This window comes from Mchenga conophoros, linkage group LG5 (genome assembly GCF_057382185.1).
Source record: "Mchenga conophoros isolate Kocher_MC1m ecotype Shallow Benthic linkage group LG5, M_conophoros_male_GT1.1, whole genome shotgun sequence".
In the NCBI taxonomy this organism is placed as follows: domain Eukaryota; kingdom Metazoa; phylum Chordata; class Actinopteri; order Cichliformes; family Cichlidae; genus Mchenga; species Mchenga conophoros.
This window is the reverse complement of record NC_140530.1, coordinates 16,028,648-16,050,423: the sequence shown is the minus strand read 5'-3', so window position 1 is coordinate 16,050,423 and position 21,776 is coordinate 16,028,648. Positions and strand designations below refer to the sequence as shown.

General features: G+C 39.8%; 2 protein-coding genes across 3 annotated transcripts in view; one reads left to right on the top strand and one right to left on the bottom strand.

Moving 5' to 3' along the window:
* The window catches only part of cpne5b (copine Vb), a 144,674-nt gene that overhangs the window by 88,204 nt on the left and 34,694 nt on the right, over positions 1–21,776 (bottom strand). For both annotated transcript variants that reach the window (XM_085273604.1, XM_085273605.1), the window contains exons 5-7: positions 19,512–19,615; positions 6,728–6,767; positions 3,631–3,707 (exon numbers count right to left, since the gene is read on the bottom strand). In XM_085273604.1, coding sequence (XP_085129730.1) covers positions 3,631–3,707; positions 6,728–6,767; positions 19,512–19,615 — 221 coding nt within the window. The remainder of the gene's footprint in view (positions 1–3,630; positions 3,708–6,727; positions 6,768–19,511; positions 19,616–21,776) is intronic.
* LOC146574040 (uncharacterized) lies at positions 6,918–10,299 on the top strand. Its single transcript, XM_085273601.1, has 5 exons — positions 6,918–7,133; positions 7,468–7,559; positions 7,938–8,132; positions 8,221–8,297; positions 8,554–10,299. The coding sequence occupies exons 1-5, from the start codon at positions 6,983–6,985 to the stop codon at positions 9,191–9,193; spliced, it is 1,155 nt and encodes a 384-aa protein (XP_085129727.1). The 5' UTR covers positions 6,918–6,982; the 3' UTR covers positions 9,194–10,299.

The window sequence follows — 21,776 nt, the reverse complement described above, 5'->3', positions numbered from 1 at the left end:
TCAGGAGCTTTTTTTCTATTCTCTTTTTTTAATATAATGAAAATCACAATGGCTGCTGCCTAATTAAATAAGCACTAATTTCAGGAAGATTAAAGCCATTACAATTAGCCAGAGAAAAGAGAGCACAAGACAGGGGACAAGAATAAAATACACTTATTAATTTGTGTGCCATTTATGCTCAGGATCTATGAAATAAATAAATAAATAAAACATGCCTGTTTTTTCATGTGTGTTTTCAAGTCTGTGCACACATTTGCATATGAAGGACAGTATACGTTTAGAGGCTGAAAGAAAGGACTAAAATTAAGTTATGCATTTTAATGTGATCTTATTTGTACTTTATGGTATTGCAGAATTTATAAAGAAGCAGATTTATGTACATATGTGACACAAACACATAGAAGTAGATATGTATAGAGATTTACTTCTCCGACTTACACCATATTAGATACTTTGCATTTGCAGGTGAAAAGCGAAACAGCGTACTGAAACATGAAAAACAAAAGCAATATTCTAAAACATTCCCTGATTTTTTTTTCCAAATGTTTTTCCAAATGTTTGGACATTTTTCAAGCAATGAAATATGAATCACTCTTCATTACTCAACAGAAACATGAAACCAAATTTCAGTCGCGAGTATATCTGCCAGGGAAATGCAACACTTTGTGTGTGAATGTGTATATGTACATGCTCATTTAAACTCTGTGTTTTTACTGTTCCTCCACATTACAAACTCAACCCCATGGAAGCTATTAAAAGAAGCAGCAACTCAGCCTGTTATCTATAACTTGCAGTGAAAAGTTGCTAATCACTTTAAATCCTTTGTATAAGCTAACCTTTGTGTCCTGCACATAATCATACAGGTGTTTAATATCTCACGGGAATGGCATTTAAGGGTATTGTTTACTGCATATTGACTAAGTAAGAGCACTGAATTAAAGTGATCCCAAAATCTGAATCAGAGTCAGCCAGAAACCAGTGATCAGTCATTACAAGCCAGAACAAACTCCTCATGTACTATCCCAGAGTTACACTGGTATGCCGGCTTTCACCATGTTAAAAATAGGCTTGCCCTACATACGCCATGAATGGTGAAAGGTTGATGTAATTATTTTTGTTTTGGTTTCCAGCGGAGCTTTTATTTTGCAGCCTTTAAAGAAAGATTAAAGGCTGTCGTAAAAATGAAATTTGGCAAGCACTTCCTTTATCTCGCAGCTGCAGAATGTCTCAAAGTAAAAATGAATGGTTTGGCAAATACTCCATTTCCTTTTCTAAACATGCCATACATATTCCCACTACAGATAGACATGGCTCGATATTAAATTTCTAATAACATTAGTAATCTCTATGCTCTCAATATAGACTTTCAGGGCAAATTATATTTGCTAAAGCCCCCCCATGAGCCGGCAACTTCAGTGGAAAATGTGAACCAAGGATAGAGAGAACGCATAAACACACAGTCGGAAATGGTTTGGTAACAGTTTTGCAACTTTCATCATCACAGGTGTGCCGACACAACCGAGCCCTCTTTCGTATTATGTATTAAAGACACAAGACATTCAGTGTAAAGTTCACTGCACAAATTATAATGGATTGCATTTATATAGCGCTTTTCTAGGCACCCAAAGCACTTTACAATTCCACTATTCATTCACTCTCACATTCACACACTGGTGGAGGCAAGCTACAGTTGTAGCCACAGCTGTGTGTGACAAGTCTGTCTATCAACAGCACGTCCCCTATGTTGCTGGTAGAAATATTGGCGTTGACGGGCATTTTATTTAATAATGGATGTCATGAAGAGAACAGAGACAGAGACTTGGATTGTAAAACATAGATATTACTCTTAAATAAGACCTGTATGGAAATCTTTGCACTAAAGTATACCAGCCTGGTGATTTGTATGTCCACATGTGTTCCTGCATTTGAACAACAGTTTGTCACATTACCAGAAAAAGAGGCGAAATCCCAGAAAAAGAAACACTTGTTGCAGACCTTTTTTTTTTTAATGACAGCACATTTCTAACAATCTTTGTTCTTTTAAACATGTCAGCACAAACCATCTGTTCCTGAATCTGTTTTTACTGGTCAGCATTTGTTTGATACAAAGATCTACACAAGCAGGGATTTTAGACGAGCCTGCACTGGGTTCTCTTTAAATTTTTACTTCATTGAAATCATCATAAATATCTCAAGGCATGTCTTTACTGTTCTACATGCTTTCATGGGTGACCTACAAAGCGCTGGGCAGGTAGTTTTAATGTTACAGCAGATAACTGCAAACGCAAAGTCTGGTAGAAAACACAAGTAGAAATAAAAGTAATTCGATGATTATGATGGACACAATCTAACAACTTAATGAATAATAAATAATAAATCGGTTCAAAACCCCTAAAACACTAATTTAAAAATCAGCTTACAAAGATTTAATTTTTTGTTTGTTTGTTTTTTAAGTGAAAGTGAAAGTCATGTCAGGTTCGCCAGTGCAGGAACATGGTAATCATTTTTTATATTTACCAGTTAAATATCGGTATTCAGATGTTCTGTCTTAATGCTCTCCAGGGTAACACATTCAGACGTAAGAACCAGCACATTGTACTGAAAGCAGCATTTGAACAACTTTGCCTGAATGCACAATAGCCCGGCAGACTGGTGATGATGATGGTTGATAGATATAGAAAGACAGATAACAGGATACCCCATTAACACTACATTTTCCTCGGCTAGTGTGAGAGCACAAGCTGAGGAGATGAGCAGTAATTTAGGTAATTTTGCTCTACTCGATTCCCTTTTCTTTAATGACAATAATTATCAGTGGATAACATCTGTAGGATGTGGGTGTTGGCCCCCACCCACCTCTTCCACCCCACCAGACACCACCGGCACACTCACACACACTCTCCTTTCTTGTCTGGTTTGTGTCTTTACCGACGTCTCCTTCTAAACCGCCCCTGTGTCTTTGCCTTTTTTCCCATCATCCGCCCCCTCTTGTGATTTCTCTTTTTACCTCACGTTCTTTCTGGCCCTAAGTCAGTGTCTTTTCTACTAAATTAGCACCTCTAGTCTATTTATACACATCTCTCAGTCCTTTATAACTTTGTACTTTAATAATCTCCTCGCAGCTGATGTAAAGCTTCTGAGAAACACGCAAGCTAATGCTTCACTAGCATTTTTTAAAGGAGACAAAACTTACATCAATGAATTCATCTTATTTTCAGTCAGTACCAGACAAACTATTTATTATTGCAACATGCTACAGTGCCATGTGCTGGCAGTCAACTGACATCCAAGTTCGTCTAATGGACACATTTTGTAAGAACCCATTTATGTGATTTTCTGCAATCACTTTCTTAGAAAAGCATCAGAAATGCCAAGCTGGATCTAGTCTGTATGTTGTTATTTAAATGTTATGTTCATACCTGTGAAGATGCCTAAACCAGATATGCAGGTATGAAGCTCCCGAAAGAGCGTTATTGACCCAAACTCGGAACTGAGATAAGTAATTGCATTTGTGTCAAAGTCATTTTTTCTGCCCTTTCTCCCCTCTTAGCACTGTCTAGTGTTCCTCAATCACATTTGGAGTCAGGGGGCATTTTGCCTTTGCGAAAATTGGCTTGAACTCCTACTCACCCCAGTGGTTTCTCCAGTCGACTGGCTGGCGATCCAACAATCTCGCCAAGAGTACAGAACATCTGACCCAAAAAGTCCTGCAGGGAAGAAAGGAAGGAAGAAAAATAGAAGATGAAAGGAAAAAAAGAAGGGCGGGATTGTAGACGTGAAACAGAAAGTCTACAGATCAAGTCAGATTAACCTCAGGATGTTCCACCAGATCTCGTACCACTGGATCGTTCATGCAAATTCAAGAATTTGATAAATTCACTGAAGCTTGTTCACTCATGCTCATTCGCAAGGTCAAAGTTAACATTTGGCCGTCCATACACAGTTTACATCAGCAAACTATTTCATTTTTAGTGGGAACATCTTCTGCTAAAAAGGAAAAAAAAAACCTTGGAGAAGTGATGAAAGTGATCATCACGAGAAGTACTGTATTTGCTACACTTAAAATACAACTGATACGATGCGTTTCATAAAAGGTGATATTACTGTGATGTGCTAAATGATGTGACGTTGTGTTATCATGTCCATTGCTGGTGTGAAGCTGGTTTATAGAACTGAACCCAAGTAATCCAGTAGGCTACGTATGCATGATTGCATACTGGGTTAATGCAATGGTCAAAATGTTTTCCACTAAAATCAGGTCTGTTTCACACATAGGCAACTTAACAGCACCGTGAATTTTTTCCATCCATCCCACCTGTCAACAGACGTGAGATAACAGTATAACGTGGTTACACAGCAAAAGACAAAACGTTTTTAAAAAAGCACATCTCAACAGATCCAATAAAACTAGCACGAGTACATGGAGAATCCATTGTGTGGTTGTTTCAAAGCCGTGAACTAACCATATTAATTGCTTCTTTGCGATAATTGATTCTACATTTCTCACTTTGTAAGAGCTCATCTGACCAGACCTCTGTCCAACATAGAAAAAACATCAACAGTTCTACAGTTCAGTTTTTGCTGTGATACTGTTTCCACTTCTAACCACAGAGATAAATGGCCTGTAAATGGCCTGTATTTGTATAGCGCTTTTCTAGTCCCTAAGGACCCCAAAGCGCTTTACACAACCAGTCATCCACACACCCATTCACACACTGGTGATGGCAAGCTACATTGTAGCCACAGCCACCCTGGGGCGCACTGACAGAGGCCAGGCTGCCGGACACTGGCACCACTGGGCCCTCTGACCACCACCAGTAGGCAACGGGTGAAGTGTCTTGCCCAAGGACACAACGACGAGACTGTCCGAGCCGGGCTCGAACCGGCAACCTTCCAATTACAAGGCGAACTCCCAACTCTTGAGTCACGATCGCCCCAGATAACGTCAGGGTTTCAACCATATTTGCTGGGTAACCACATAACCAAAATCTTAATACAAATTGTAAAACAAAGGGGAAGACTCGATGGATAATAATAATAATCTGAGCTGAAGGAGAATACTATTAAAAGAGCCTACCTGTACTTTGAGTCCCTCAACTTCAAAACAAAGTAGAGACATATTTCAAAGTATTTGAATTTAACCCGTCATCAGAAATTATTGTAACCCACTCAGAATATGCTCCAACCAACCTGATGTAAACCACTCATTTAATGAACCGTGAGGTATTACACATGATGGGATAAGAAAGAGGCATTCAGTGACCCGTGTGTAATGGCCAGAAACATGATTGAACACAGTTATGACTCTAGCTCATCATGTCTGTGGACGAAGTCTCTCAGTGTCAGCCGGCACTGATCTACTTCATCAGACTCCCAAGTTTTTCTGCAAAGAATCTCATTGTGTATTTTTCAGCATAGTCTTTCCTGAACTTATCAGAGGCAGGATGTGGGGCAAAAGTCCTTAATATTGACCTCGACAGACTGGGATCGTTAAATAATTTATTGGGCTATAGAGTGATTGATTTCAATGAGTCTCTAGGTTTTTTTTGAGCCAATTAATTCCACTCAATGCAGCCCATAAGAGCCTGGAAACCTGATCATCTCGATGGCGTTGAATAAAACATTCGAAAGGCACAAAAACTACATACTTCCACTGAAATTACTGTGGCCAGTAACAAGAGCTGTGCAAATGGCTTGACTTGGCTCTCAGTTGTTTTTATTGTGATCAGTGGCGCCTTCTTTTCTCCTGAGAGACGGCTCATTCATGTGAAACAGCAGCCATGCAGTGTTAGAAGTGAGAGAGATGTTGGGACCTACGTTGAGTTCTGCGGGCTTCCAGAAAAGTTGGGCGGCAGCAGCAACAACAACAACAACAACAACAATAACAACAGAGCACATCATATACCAGCACACAACACCATATCAAATACCTAGCACTCCTGGCACTGTTCAAAATGGGGAAGTGGGACCCGAAAGACGACAACATGCTGTGCCACAAAAGTAAAATCCAAACCCCAACAGAGGAACAGTTAAAGCAAGTGATGGAAAAACGCAAACCTCACTTATCCAAATACACCAAATAATCACCCGCGCTGATTATTTTGACATTTTCAATGCTTTTCTGTCACCATAGTTTCCGGTCATGAGTAAAAAAAATTTGTTTTTCCCCCCCAGAAATGATTAAGAACAAAAATAATGTGATGCATTGCTTTAAATGGAAACTAATGGTTAAAAGCATTACGTAATCCTTTTTTCTACATGAACGTATATTATGGTGTTACATACTATCCATTACTACAGTGCCAGTAAAACCAATAAAAAAAGACGATGAAAGAACCAGTTGCTGATCAAGTAGACATTTAAACTGTACATTTACATACGAAATATAAGTACAGTATATGACTGCATATCTAAAAACAATAGCACTGTGAATAAAAGAGAACAAATAAAAACTCTGTATTTGGATACTTATGTGATCAGGCAATAGATGGGGTTTGCTTTATTCCACCCTAAAAACATGCAGCAGGCGACAAACTAATTAAAACAAGCAACATTAGACCACTGATAAAAGGAATTTTTACTATCTTCCATTTTGTCAAACACCATATTTAAATGTTTACATGGAGGAATTTTCTCCACAGCAATTCAAACCAATAATTCAGATTTTACCCAAGACTGATCTCCATTTATCTGTGGTTCAAGGTTTAAAATAGCTGTGAGTACTCACGTGTTTGGACAGGTCGGGGCTTTTGGAGTCAACATCATACCTGAAAGGAAGCAAAATGAAAACAAAAGCCTTACTTTATACATTTGACCGATGTGACATTGCAGGAAGGTTTTCGAACAAAAATCTTTGTATCTTTTTGTTTATCAAGTTGAAGAAACGGAAGGAAGCAGGAGATAGTCATTATAATGGACTACTTGCACTAACACTTCCGCGTTCTATGTAGTCCTGCCCCAGTGCTTCCGGTGCGGTTAAACCATGGCGACGTTCTACACTCGCTGCCTACAAGAGCTCCCAAAATTGAACATCACCGATGTTCATCGGATTTGCAGAGTGACGACTACCCCCGCCAGCAAATTAGATAAAGGATTTAAGTTATATGCTGCATCATATATACACAACTACGAAGGTAAGAAAACGTAAATTAACCGACAAAGAAACGCTAGCTAACGTCAAATGCAAACACTACGTTACTCCGCTATGTCCTTCATTTGATGTCAGTTCTCTACATTACATGTTTTCTTAAACGGTGTTTTATGTCGTCCTAAACTATAGTTGAGGTTTTCTTAACTAATGTCACTTTTGTAGTTAGACACTGTTATAATGGCGTTAGGTAGTTGGCTAACTATGGAGGTAGTTAACTACCTAATGCTACTCTTGCTAAGTGTAAAATATATATGTTTAAGACATGCTGAAATGAGTAATACAGAAATAATGCTAATGGTACTTGTATCTTTATTCAGTGTCCAATAAAGACAGGTTGTCAGGGGAGGTCGGTGTGAGAGCCCTGTGCTACAGGTCAATGAGGAAGAGTGAGGCACCACACAGACTAAGTGTAGGCAGGAAGCTGTGTAAAGTTGTTAATCCCCGTTCAGTGGGGTTCAGTTCATTTAAGCATTAGTTAAGTTCATTCCTAAAGGCCCATCAACTTGAATGTTTTCCTTGTCTCCCTGCTTTATCACTCCTAATTTGACTAGTCAGATAGTTAAATCAACGTGTGTTTGGGTGATCAGAAACATTTGACAACAAGTTAATACTGCAAATATACACAATCTAAGTTATTACAGTTATCAAGCATGGTTAAGTTGTTTTAATAGGGAGAGAAGGAAACACTAAGCATTCAGGAGGGTACGTAACCATAACACTGAACTATGTTCCTGTTCGGCTCTTCCATGAAGATGTTACATTTTTAATTTTCGTTCTTTCTTCTTAGATTAAGCTTCTGGATTCATCGCCGGTGATACTGACACATAGCCAGTGCTCCTGTGTGGCAGGCGCTGTTATGTGCAATCACACAGTGGCACTGCTCTTCCAAACAGCACACTACTCACAACTCAGAGTGCCGGTTGTCCCCCCTGTGCATAGCTGCACGGAATCTGAACAGCAATGGCACAAGCCACGGACAGTGGTAATTTAAATGAGGTTAAAGTTTTTGAATTAGTCCATGTTTACATATGAACAGCAACACCATCCATAGTAAATGTGTCTTCTGTTAGGGTGTGAGGCCAGGACCCATCAACTCCATGATCTTCACTAAGCCGGTACCAAATAGGATGGCCCAGACTGGAGTACGGTAATTAGATTTGTAAAATTTGGTTTCACGTGTTACAAATGTATGTTGCTATTTTTTTCATACATACATGTGTCAGAATAGGTATTAATTTACATACAACATTACACTTTCTGAAGACGGCTAACTCAGTCATGTACATATACATCCCAGTCTCTAACTTATGCACCACTGTTTTACACCTTTTAGTTTTTAGTTTAGTTGTTGTTCAGTATAATAACCTTCTCCTTTACATTATTGTCATTGATGTTTTCTTTAGGAGTGGCTTCTACAGAGGCATGGTGGGTCCGTTACCAGATCCCTGCTTGTTCAGAATAACGGAGGCATATGCAAAATTTAATATTGAGGACAGGCCACTTGTGACCAGAATGAACATGAGACCTGACAAGCCCCTTGTGGAAAGTGCCTTTGGGCTGGTGCAGGAGGGCAGTGTTCTGTCATATCAGCAGCCGGTTTTGACAACCCGGTACATCACACTACACCGCGATGCACCACCAACACCGCACTTGCCTCTGGAGGGGTATGACATCTTGCCATCAGATTGTGTGTTTGTGTGCTCAGAAGAAGAGCTTCTGCATCTGAAAAGCTTGTCTGTAACTCTGGAAATGGCTCACAAAATAGAGGAAGCTACACGTGAGCAAAGCTCTTCGTCTGAGTGGCATCAGCTCCGCAGGCCCAGAGTGACTGCCTCTAGGTTTCGGGAGGTGTGTCACGTCAGAGGCCAGAGCTCGGCCGAGTCACTAGCAGAGCGTATATTGAAGGGAACAAGGCAGACAGCAGACATGAGGAGAGGAACTGAGATGGAGCCTGCAATAGCAGCAGAGTATAGTAGGCTAATGAATGTTAACTACTCACCCTGTGGTCTGGTCATTCACCCCATTGCTTGCTGCATCTCCTGATGGTGTTGTTTTTGACCCCAATGAATACCCCCCAGTTTGGCTTCGTCGAATTCAAATGTCCCAATGTACAAAACTTTATTGACTGCAAATATGTGCAGATGGAATGTGGTACCCCTAAACTAAAAAAGAGCCACGCATATTACTGGCAAGTGCAAGGACAACTGCTCATCAGTGGGATGCAGTGGTGTGACTTTGTTGTGTGGGCACAAGAGGACTACCTAGTGCAAAGAATATACATGGATACAGATGTGCACAATGCAATCAGAGAAAAGGCAGACTATTTCTTTTTTTACATATATATGCCAAGATACCTGTGTTTGAAAAAATGAACAGTGAAAACATAGCAAAAAGAAAAACAGATCCTTCAGGCTGGCTGGAACAAAATAACTGATGTTTTATTTTCAATATATTTCATGAATTCTTTTGTTGTTACATGTTACCTTTATGTGACATCAATAAACTGTTATTTAAGCAATGGCATCAATTTAATTTTTAAAAACACACATTAAAACGTTGAATTTGTGCAGAACTTATTTACATGGTAAGTATTTAAAACTCCATGCCTAGCATACTGATATACATTTAGACAATAACACAACTGAACTGTAGAAAATGACAAATGGTATTTTTGATGTTCCAAAAGCTCAATGTCACTTATGATTTTAAAACGATTTAGTGATTTACTTTATAATTTTGATAAACAGTTTTGTTGAATCTGAATAGTAATATAGTAATATAATTAAACAGTATTATTAACATTAAACATTTGCAATGAATTTGAATTATCAATAACTGAAACTCAACTATCAGCACTCAAGTACCAGTTCTGTAATCAAGTATTGTCAGCTGAGAAGGAAGAAATGCAACTGTAGTGGCCTCAGCTGCAGGTCATTTTCCATAAGTTACTGGCACTGGTGTCTTGGGAAAAATCCATCTTGTCTCACTTAACCCATTTTTTAACTAATGCTGTGTTCTGGTAATTTGACAGCATACATGCCACTGCAAACAGTTGGTTGATATTATAAACATGTGACATGGTAATGATGCTATCAAAAAGTTTGTTCTGTTTGATCCTCCTAATGACTCGCTCCACATGTACCCTGAGTCTGGCTATGGCCTGCATCTCCTTAACCTGGTATGCTGGCATCTGCTTCTGCTTAGATAGAAAAGGTGGGCAGTACACTTTGCATTTACAACAATCAGTGATTAGGAAGCCCTTATCTACCATCACTGCCATGTCTTCAGTCAACTTCTCAGCAATGCCTGATTGTTTGAATAGTTCCTTGTCACTAACCGAACCAGCATACAGATTAGAGATGAAAAGTAAATATCTATTTTGTTTTCATTAAGACTGGAAAAACTTTCGAAATTTAACTGATGGTGACCTTGGTATATTTTAAACAGTTAGCTTGAATAGAACTTAGGTGTACCTGGTATAGAATCGGATGTCAGTGTCGGAGCCAGCAAAACGCTGTAACCCAAATTCTCGCTGGACACGTAACTCCTGTATTTCCTTCCTCAGAGTCTCCACGTCTTTGGACAGGTCTTCTGCAGCTGATGCAGATATGTCCAATGCAGACGGCTCAGGGACTGAGCAGTAGTCATGATCTCTTGTAAGACTTTGCTCTTCTTGATCGTCAGGAGGAACTAGTTCAGGGCGTCGCTCCGTTCTCTCCCAAACACTACGCCGCGGTGGTTCAACTTTATAGCCATTCCACTCAAAAAGTGTTGGTACAGCACCTTTAATAAGCCTCCTTCGACCATCGAGGGTTGTTGGCTCTATGAGTTGATCACTGGCAAAGTGTCTGCAGCAGACCCTGGTGTGAGAGGTGATCGTGAAATGATCCCGGCGTATGTTTACCGGCCATTGTCTTCTCAAGTCGGAATGGGTCGGAAAGGCATGAAAACTTAGTATGCCGTTAAATTTGGCTGAAGCTGAACAAAGTGGGACACAGCAATGCTCGGAGTATTTCTTCTCCTGTTTTTGAAAATGTTCTGTTTTAAATACTTTCCTTTTTATACTCATTCTGAAGCGACATTAGCATAGCTACCGATAGATAAGCAAACGTACCGGAAACGCACAAGCGGTACTATTTGGAAACGGAAATACGTCACATGCCCTAGTGCAAGTAGTCTATTGGTGCAGTGCATGGATTACAAAGAAATAAAGCACAGGGAAAGAGCTAAAAGAAAACAATATAAGGTGACACTTAAATGTGCTGCACTGAAAACTGCAGTGTTTAGTGAGGTGAGCAGAGGTGGGTAGTAACGAGTTACATTTACTCCGTTACATTTACTTGAGTACGTTTTTGAAAAAAATGTACTTTTAAAGTACCTTTTTTGCACAATACTTTTTACTTTTACTTGAGTACATTTGTGAAGAAGAAACGGGACTTTTACTCCGCTACATTTGCAAAATTCAACTCGTTACTTTTTAAAAAATAATTAGTTTAACACATTAGATAACATGCCGCCAGTGGAGTTTCCGGTAACTTTTTTACCAATGAGATGTGGCCATGCAGTCACATGACCAGTTTGAAACTGTGGCGGGCAGTGCGGCCCAAACGTTTCAAAGTAGCGGACACACGAAAGAAGAAACATGAAAACATAGCGGAGCCGTCTACGCTAGAGCTGAAGAGGATGAACACCCTTGGCCTCATATACAAAGAACGTTTCGCTTAAAAGCAGTACAAAAGAACAGCTATGTCTTCAGTGTCGGTGTCTTCAGTGAGAGCCAAAACAAACTAACTTTTCAGCGTGAAAAAACTCAGCTCGTGTAACCTGAGGAAACGGTAAGTTTTCTCTAAATATCTTCTTAGCTGTGGTTAGCTGGATGCCAGCCTTATGTTACAGCAGCTGTGTCGAGCTCAAGCTGCGAGTCATATTTTCGGCGCTACGTTGTAGTGAGACAAGTTTGTGGGTGTTTTGTACAGCTTCAGCTGTCTTTTTAACTGCTCGCTGGTTAGCTAGCGTGAGCTATAAGCTAACAGCTAGCCTCGTTAATGACGCTGGAGTTCAACGCACATGCAAACAGCTCGTCTCTACTGCTTTAACTGTTAAAACAGAAGGCAATACTGCGGCTGGCAGAATTTATTATGTGAAACAACAGCTTGTTTAGTTTAAACAGTCTGCATTAAGCTGGGCAAACACTGTGCGATTTTTTTCCAGTCGCATTATTCAGCTCCTGCTCAAACTGTACAATTGAATCGCAGGGGTTAGAAGTTCAAAGGTCACGATGCAGGGTCTCACACTATACGGCCTGATGCTCTGATGCGACTTGAGTGCTCAAACTGTGCGTCCATAACATGAAGCTTATCATACAAAATCTGTCTCTCGCTCTCCCTCTCTCTGTCTTTCACTCACTCACACACCACCACCACCATCAACTTTGCTAAATTACTAATGGAAAACATTGACCAGACAGCTGCAATTGAGCAGCAATGTCCATCCAACTCTTTTCATGGTTGTTGTAGTCGTCACAATTTTGTGAGGCCACACTGAAAAGCCTCGGATACGGTAGCGTCGTACGGAAGCGTAGAGCTGCCACCCAGCCAAAAGAAAAATAGAAAAGTATATTGTTCTAACAATATACTATTGTTAGAACAATATACTATCATGTTAGTACAATATACCTTTCACGTTTGAACAATATAATATCACATTATTACAATATACAGAATTATCACGTTCGTACAATATAAATATTATATAGGCCACATCGCAGCTCCCGTCACGGCTTCCATCAATGTCTTTCTCGTCTTTTCCCAGAGTAACAGCCAAACAGGAGGATCTATTGGCTAGCACTGCTTAGCCTTGCACACATTCTTATTTTAAACTTAATCTAGAATTCATTGCAAACTGTTTGTGCGGGATATGAATGACAGGATTTTGTTTTTCTACAAGAGTTAGTAAAAAACATCTCCAGTGTGATCAAATCTTCTTGCCAAACATCTGCAGCTTGGCAGTGTATACTGCACTATAATGACCAGACCCAATTCTTTTGAAAACCATACACCTTTCACGGGTCTCAACTTCATCAGACATCACCTCGACACAGAGCTGGATGAGGCCAGGGCAAACAGCAGCCTAACCGACTAAGATGATGGATCCATGGGGTCAGGAAAGCCAGAAGCAGGGCTGGAGAGGTACCTTTCATGTCCATTCACTGGAGGTGTGGATCTATTGCATGGCGTTCCTAACATCAAGAAGCTGTCGATCAAAATCAATACAGCCCTTCATGCATCTGGAGCTTGTGAAGGACTTCTCAGTCATGCAGGACTCCTGTTCACTGCTAAACAATGACAGCTTCACAGCAAGAACCTTGAGAGCAAACTGCTGCTGAAGCTTAACCATCACCTCACTAAGTGAAGAAATGGCACATTTTTGCTAAATATGCAGAAATAGATGCACACCCATACAACTTATGGTAAACTGAGCTGCCTTGTATGTACATATGATGAAGATACCTCGTTCTAATGTTTTCTCTGAGGCTGCTGTGCCATTTGGAGCAAAAATTAATATAAAGTTTACAGCATATCTTGTCACTGGAAATTGTTTGCACTGTTTATATATTTATATTATTTACTGTAGGTATTGGTGAAAAAAGCTTTATGTTGTGAAAAACTGAAATCTGGAAAAAAAATTTATTGATCTTTTTACATATATTCCTTTTGAAAATACTAAAATTTGTATATTTATTTATTTTTGTTTGTCTGATAGCATTTATTTATAAAATAAATCGGACATTTCAAACAGTTACTCGCTACTTTATGGGCTCAAAATGTGGTCATAAATATTTTGTACTTGTAAAAAAGATTTGTATGTGTAAAAAAGATTTGTGTGTGCGTAAAAAAGATTTGTATGTGTAAAAAAGATTTGTGTGCGTAAAAAAGATTTGTGTGTGCGTAAAAAAGATTTGTATGTGTAAAAAAGATTTGTGTGTGCGTAAAAAAGATTTGTGTGCGTAAAAAGAATTTGTGTGTGCGTAAAAAAGATTTGTATGTGTAAAAAAGATTTGTGTGCGTAAAAGAGATTTGTGTGTGCGTAAAAAAGATTTGTGTGTGGACTTAGAAAAAAAAACCCTGCAAGTTACAACTACGGATTTTTGACCCTATTTTTCTTCCCTTCATCTGATTGGTCAATGTCATGTCAATCACAAATGTAACAATCCAATCAGAGAACAGATGGGTTTGGCTGTCGAGGGGCGCTTTTTTTGAACTGCAGGTCTTTGAAGGGAATAAATGCCCTTTTACATGCCAACCCAGCGTTTTCCTTCATCACCACGAAGGAAAACAGTCTGTGGTCGTCCGAGTTTGGTGATTTTTATGTCACAGGTCTACGTGTTTAATACAGGGACTTCCACAGCCTTTTCAACAGCGCTGCGGACCGCGGGGTGGGGGCGGGCAGTGTTTTGGAAATGACAGTCTTCATTACAAAGCTTTCTTCGTTATGAATTAGCATACATGTTTTTATTGAACATTTGAAGAACTAGCAAAAAAAACAAACTCTTGTAGAGGACATAAAGTCAGAGATAGAAAAGACAAGGAGCAGGTGCATCTAGTACAGGTAGAGCAGCTGCAAAAACCCACAGAGCCCAGCAGCCAGCGTAACAAATTCTGGATCCTTTGCTTTTAGTTAGCAGTTAGCATTAGCAGCGTATCCTGCATCCGATGTGAAAGGACTTTTATGCTGCGCTGTGACTCACAGCAATGGTCCTGGGTCAGCCCTGACTTTGTGTTAAACTAATCCTAAAGTAATAATGTTATTTCTAACCACTGATATACCACAACTTTTTCCTTTCAACAGCTACTGAAAGTTAGGGGACCTAGCTGCTATCGGATATTTATATAGCGATCCTCCAGCTTCAAACGGTATCACCCTTCAAGGACCTGCAGTTCAAAACAGCGCCCCTCCGACAGCCAAACCCATCTGTTCTCTGATTGGATTGTTACATTTGTGATTGACATGACATTGACCAATCAGATGAAAGGAAGAAAAATAGGGTCAAAAATCCGTACTTGTAACTTGCAAGGTTTTTTTTTCTAAGTCCACACACAAATCTTTTTTACGCACACAAATCTTTTTTACACATACAAATCTTTTTTACAAGTACAAAATATTTATGACCACATTTTGAGCCCATACTACTTGAGTAGTCTTTTCACCAAGTACTTTTTTACTCTTACTTGAGTAACATTTTTGAAGACTACTTTTCACTTTTACTTGAGTAATAATATTTTAAAGTAATGCTATTCTTACTTGAGTACAATTTTTGGATACTCGACCCACCTCTGGAGGTGACTGAGCATCAAGAGAGAAGAAAAACAAAGTTATGTGTGAAATCAGAATGAGGAGAGATGAAAAGAACCGAGTGTCATTTCAGATGTTGTTATTTGTTGTGCTGAGTAATTGGAAAGGGGTTTGACTACAGACAATAGGACCTGAGTGGTGGACCTGATCTGATTTGCATGTGAATATAAAGCAATAAAAGGGAAAAGGGACATATGTGATGTCCCAGGATTAAACGTGTGATGAAACAATGGATCCCGTTTGCCTGGAGATCAAATCAAATACAATTACTGAGTAATATGTTGAATAAACAGCACGCAAGACTTTCTCTTGGTGAGCTGCAACTGTCTTTGACAGCATAGGGTGGGACAGATTTAGAGCGTCACGCTGCTCAAAGAGATTTGACAGATTTGTTGTTTCAAATTTAAATCAATTTAAACCATAAAAGAGTTAAACAAACTGCATTAAAACCTGAGGAGGCATTCCTGGGCCCTGTTTCAGGAAGCCGGTTTAGTGCAAACTCTGAGTAAGTATACGCTGAGTTAACGAAAACTCTGGGTTTTCGGTTTCACAAAGCGAGTTTAGATTAATTCTGAGTGAGTTACTATGACGACACACTCCGTGAAGCTAACCTGCCCCCTAGCAGGTTTACTTCAACTAACCCTGACCTTCTCCGCCTCTTTGTCGGAAACCTGACTGTAGGAAGTGTCAGACATGGCGTGTCCCTTCCTTGAAGTGCCAGTAGATGTTGAAGCCCAAATTCTCCGCAGAGCTCTCCGCCGGGAGAGAGTGATTAGAGCGCGTTCGGACATTTTATCATTTCCTGATGATTTCCTGTGTGAACGTTACCGTTTCTCAGCACAATCTATAATTTATTTGAATAACATCCTCAGGCCTAATATTGCTCATGTGACACATCGCGGACATCCTCTCAGTTCTGTACATATTATTTGTATTGCACTTCGGTTTTTTGCAAACGGGAGCTTTCTGTATAATATTGGTGACGCTGAGCACGTTTCCAAGGCTACCGTCTGTCGGGCAGTCAGGAATGTTACAGTTGCACTGAAACGTCTCCTGTACTCGTTTGTGGTGTTCCCCGGTCATAGACCCACAAGATTTATCAACGAGGGATTCCACAAAATTGCAGGTATCAGGATGAACGAAACTTACTTCATGATGTGGTGATATTTGAACTACTACTTAAATTTTACATTTATTTTCACGGTTCCCAGGTGTGATTGGCTGTATAGATGGCACTCACATTCCAATCATTGCTCCTTCAGTAAATGAAGGAGACTATGTGAACAGGAAGTCTTTCCACAGCATTAATGTACAGGTACATAGTTCCCTGTAGCATTTCAAACTAACAAATTATTTCATTATAGTAATGGATGCTAATTTGTGTTCTCTGCACTGTGAAGATCATATGTGATGCTGCCAACATTATCACAAATGTGGAAGCCAACTGCTCAGCCTCTGTGAGTGGTGGTGGTGGAGGACCCCCACCTGTTTTTCGGGCCTCCGCTTTTTTTTTCTGTTGGCTATAACGGGTCACATTTGAGCATACAGAGTAAGCAAATATGTACTTGTAATGTGCTCAGATAATTTCAATAAGTGCTTACAGAAAGAAAATTAATGTAGCCTCTAACTGCAATTGATTTACATCGGACAAACAGACCAAGCACTATGGCTCATAATACAATTACACCTTACCTGTTTGGACTATATTTTTATATTTCATTTTTACTTGCTGCCAGGAACATTTGGGGCCTGTTGGGTTGCACCTGCGCTAACATCACATCACAAAATCAAATGTATAACATAAAAAATAAAATCAAATATAATAAAATAACGTGTTAAATGGGTGGAAATCCCTAGATCAATGTTTAAATTAACACTCACGCATTGACTCTGTCGGCTTTGTTTTGCCATGCATGCTCCCTTTGTTTTGCAGCTGAGGCTGTGTTATTTTTTTTCCGCGGAATTTGCATGTTATCGGCATATACTGCCATCAGAATTTCGGCCTCAAGCGCTGTAAGATACATTGACCGCGCCTTCTTTCCCTCCGTCTCCATGGTGACTCGCTTAATCTGTGCTCCACTAATCAGGGCTTTTTGTATCCTCGTGCGCGCGCTTAACTTGGGGTTAAAGCAACTCCGCGTTGATTGAACTAATTGTTATCAGCCTTTCTGAAACAGAATATTCCGAGTTGGACAGTTCGGGGTTACTCAACCCTGAGTATCGTTTTTCACTCTGAGTTTTCTAAACCGGCTTCCTGAAATGGGGCCCTGGTGTCCAAATTACAAAAAGCATCTTTTTGGAATCTGACCCATCCAAAAACTTTAAGGTTAAAAGCAGATGTGATAATATTACCAAAGAAATCCATTATATTATCGTGTTCTTACATAGTTGTTTTGTTTTGTTTTTTTAATACATGTTTTGGGGGCTTATTAAGCAGATCAGATTCAGAAACACTTGTAAGATTAGATTTGTGTTCATATTTAGGCTGGATCTCTCTTGTGGAAAAAATAACATTAACAGTTGCTTCTTCCAAACAACTGCTCTCAATTAACATGTGCTTATACCAAAATATGATCACTTTATCTTTATTAACAGTCTGCAGATGTTTAAGATTGCTGTCAAATCTCTAATTGAATAATCCTTGATTAAGGGCGTTTTGGCCAATTACTGCCAAATATCCATTACACCCTTTATTTATGATTATTTTTACTCATTTTATTCATTATTTGTATTAGATTAGCATGCAATAATGGTTCCATTTTTAGGAGTTTCATTCAGCATTCAGAGAGCATGATAACTCAGAGACAAGCATGGGTAAAAAGCATCAACCATCTTCTCATATCCTCACACAATGGACTCCTCTCTATAGCTATCACGCTGGATCTCGGTGTTGCATTTGACACCACTGATCATATCGCGCTTTGACTCAAAAGACGAGCACTGTGCTGGTCATATTTATCAGATGTTGAAAGTCTTCCAAAAGTCATATAAGAGGTTCAATGTCGTGTGCTGGTTGACAATGCATATATTTCTATTGGCAATTGGTGATCTCAATCTCTGTTTTGGGCCCTAAAAACATGGCATTAACTTGGCCTCTAGCACTGCTGATTCCACTGAGTCATTTTTGACTAGAATATCTCCTTTAACTCATGCATTTAAAGTCATCTGTAGCGATACAGATGAGCCGTCCAGCATTATTAACATTACAAACATGCCTTCTTAGAATGATGCTGAAAACAATCCCATTTATTAGTTACTTCTGGGACCAGCAGTTGTAATTCTTTATTATCAGGATATAGCTCCCGGAAAGCTTCTACAATATGTTGTTCTGAAGATATTAAGTAGCAAGAGAGATCCCATTTCTATATTGCTATAGGCTCAGGCTGCTGCTGGACCTCCCATCAAGCACGGAGCACGTCTCTTATCTCATTTCTTCCTCTATGCATTCATGTAGCCTTGTTCGTGTCATAAATTGTGTTTCTTTCCTCTTCATTAAGTTGTGCATTTCCCTCTCTGGCCTTTCTCTCTCTGAAAGTCTTGCAAACATCTCCAGGTCCGCATGATCCTGATCTGAAGGTGCTTTTCTTTTCTTTCTTTGCTTCCCCCTCACCCCAGTAGGTCTAGACAGACATCATCTATAGCAGGTTCCTTCCTGGGGTTTTTTTCTCACCACAGTCAGGGTGCTCCTCAAAGAGAATTGCTGCTTTTGTCTTGTTTTTTTGAATTGTAAGGCTTACCTTATGATGTATATGAAAAATGCTGAGATTTACATTTGTTATGCACTGGTGTAAATAAATGCAGTTATCTAAATAAAACTAAAGACATGCCATTTCATTGCAATGTTTAGATCCCCTCCATATTTTGGCATGGTCAGTCTTGTTGTGCATAGTTAGGGTTGTTGTATTTTCTGGTCAGGTATGGCAGATGGTCAGTTTCTTAACTTAACTAAACGGTGTAGGCAGATGGTGCAGAAAAGGAAGTGAAATAATGAAAACTAAACATCACTCACAAGTCAAAGCGAAGGTTCTGCTTCTCCTCAAAAAAGTAGTCCAAGATGTACTTTCTAACAAAGTCGGGGTTTAGAGTGTTGTCTATCACCTCTGTTCTGCCAAACTGTAGGAGGAGAAAGACAGATGGAGGTCAGCAGAAGAGAATGATGAAAGAACAAGCAAGACATTGAAACACAGTTTTAAAAACAAATACAGTTAGTGTGTGCTTGCCCTTTTCATCTCTTTCCTGGGCTTATTACATAAGTGTATGCACACAGTCACAGAGGCCTGATTAATGGAGGTGCTTTCACATGGTTCTGCTGTGCAAATGAAATCAAGGGTGGGTTTCCCGGATGCTTGATCTTCACCCCTCTCCTGTATTAATTACAGCAGGTTAGCGCATACATCAACCTCGCGGAAGGAAAAGGAAAATGTAAGACGCCCTGTGTGGACAGGGAAAAGTTATGGGTAGACTTGGAGGGGAAAAGGGGAAAGGGATAAAAAACTGCTGGAGGGAAGGAAATGGGGACACTGTTTGAGTCAGAGCTTTGGATTGAAAACAGTCAGAAGGGTAAAATTGAGAAAAGAGTGAGGAGAGGTGAGGAGGAGGAAAGCAGTCATTAGGGCTTCCTACATTTTCTCACTCCTAAATTACAAATGCAGGGAAATATGCCAGAGAACAATTGACAAAGGCCCAGAAACTCCAAGTATATGCACAATCACTGGCCACTGTATTAGGTACACTTTACAAGTAATGGTTTGGACCCACTATAGCAGTCAGAACGGTCTTAATGCTTCACTTCAGCAAAGTGCTGGAAACATTCCCCACATATTTTGGTCCATATTAACATGATAGCATCACACAGTTGCTGCAGATTTGTCAGCTGCACATCCCTGATGTGAATCTCTCATTCCACCACACCCCAAAGGTGCTCTGCTGAACTGAGATCTGGTGAATGTGAGTACAGTGAAGTCATTGGCATGTTCAAGAAACCAGTTTAAGATGATTTGAGTTATTCTGATGGAAGCAGCCACTGGACGATGGACAGACTGTAGTCATAAAGGGATGGATGTGCCATTAAATGGTGCCTTATTTGGTACTAATGGGTCCAAAGTGAACCAGGAAAATATCCCCTACACCATTACACCAGCAGCAGCCTGAACTGTTGAAGCAAGGGAGGATGGATCCATGCTTTGAAGTTGTTTATACCAAATTCTAACCCCAGTCTTATATTGCCCCATTTAGGTAGCCTCAGTATGCTGTTCTGTCCTGTGTAACAGACATGGCACCAACCACGGTCTTCTGCTGCTGTACCCCATCTGTTTAAAGGTTCGACGTGTTGTGCATTCAAAGACATTCTCCTGGTTGTGGTTATTTTAGTTGCGACTGCCTTCCTGTTTGGCCATTCTCCCCTGACCACTGAGATCAACACTGGATATTCACCCCGAGGACAGCCTCTCACTGGATATTTAAAAATCTTTTTGGTCACCATTCTCTGTAAACCCTACAAATGGCCATGGAAAAACCCAGTAGATCAACAGTTTGATAAATACTCAAATCAGCCCACCTGACACCAACAAACATGCCACATTCAAAGTTACTTCAGTCACATTTCTTCTCAGTTCTGATGCTCAAGTTGAACCTCGGAAAATCATCCTGTCTATATCTACATGCCTAAATGCATGGAGTTGCTCCCATGTGATTGCCTGATTAAAGAGTGTGCGTCAGTTAAAACCTCCACAGATTTATATTTAATAAAATAAAAATAAATAGTGAAGCCTTAAAGCACACATTGCCTCATTCGTGACTTTATACTAAGTCTGAGCCCTCTGGTGTTTGAACAAACATAAAAACAGTGGAGTCAGATGAGAGCAGTTAACACAAGAATGAAATTACCTCAAAATGGATTCAAGAAAACACACACACTGGAGATTGCACCACATTTCCTGTGTATACTGAGTCTACTCTGTACTGTACATGGCTGCATGTTTTTGATGTCACATTTAATGGTTTCCTGCCAGCACAGCTATAAACTGTTTGCGGTTTGAACATCTCAGCTTAGTCATAGTTATTTGCTGGTAATATCACCAGAACTTCACAAGATAAATCACATCTTACTTCTACATTTCTAAATTTGAGCCATGTGAGCATGCTCTGGGCCTGTAGGGCTCTTGTTATAGCTCAGAAAAAGACGTTATTGCTACATCTATTAAAGCCACACCTCCTGTGATAGGTTTAATATTCATTTCATCCTTATATCACAACAAGGAACAGCATTAATTGA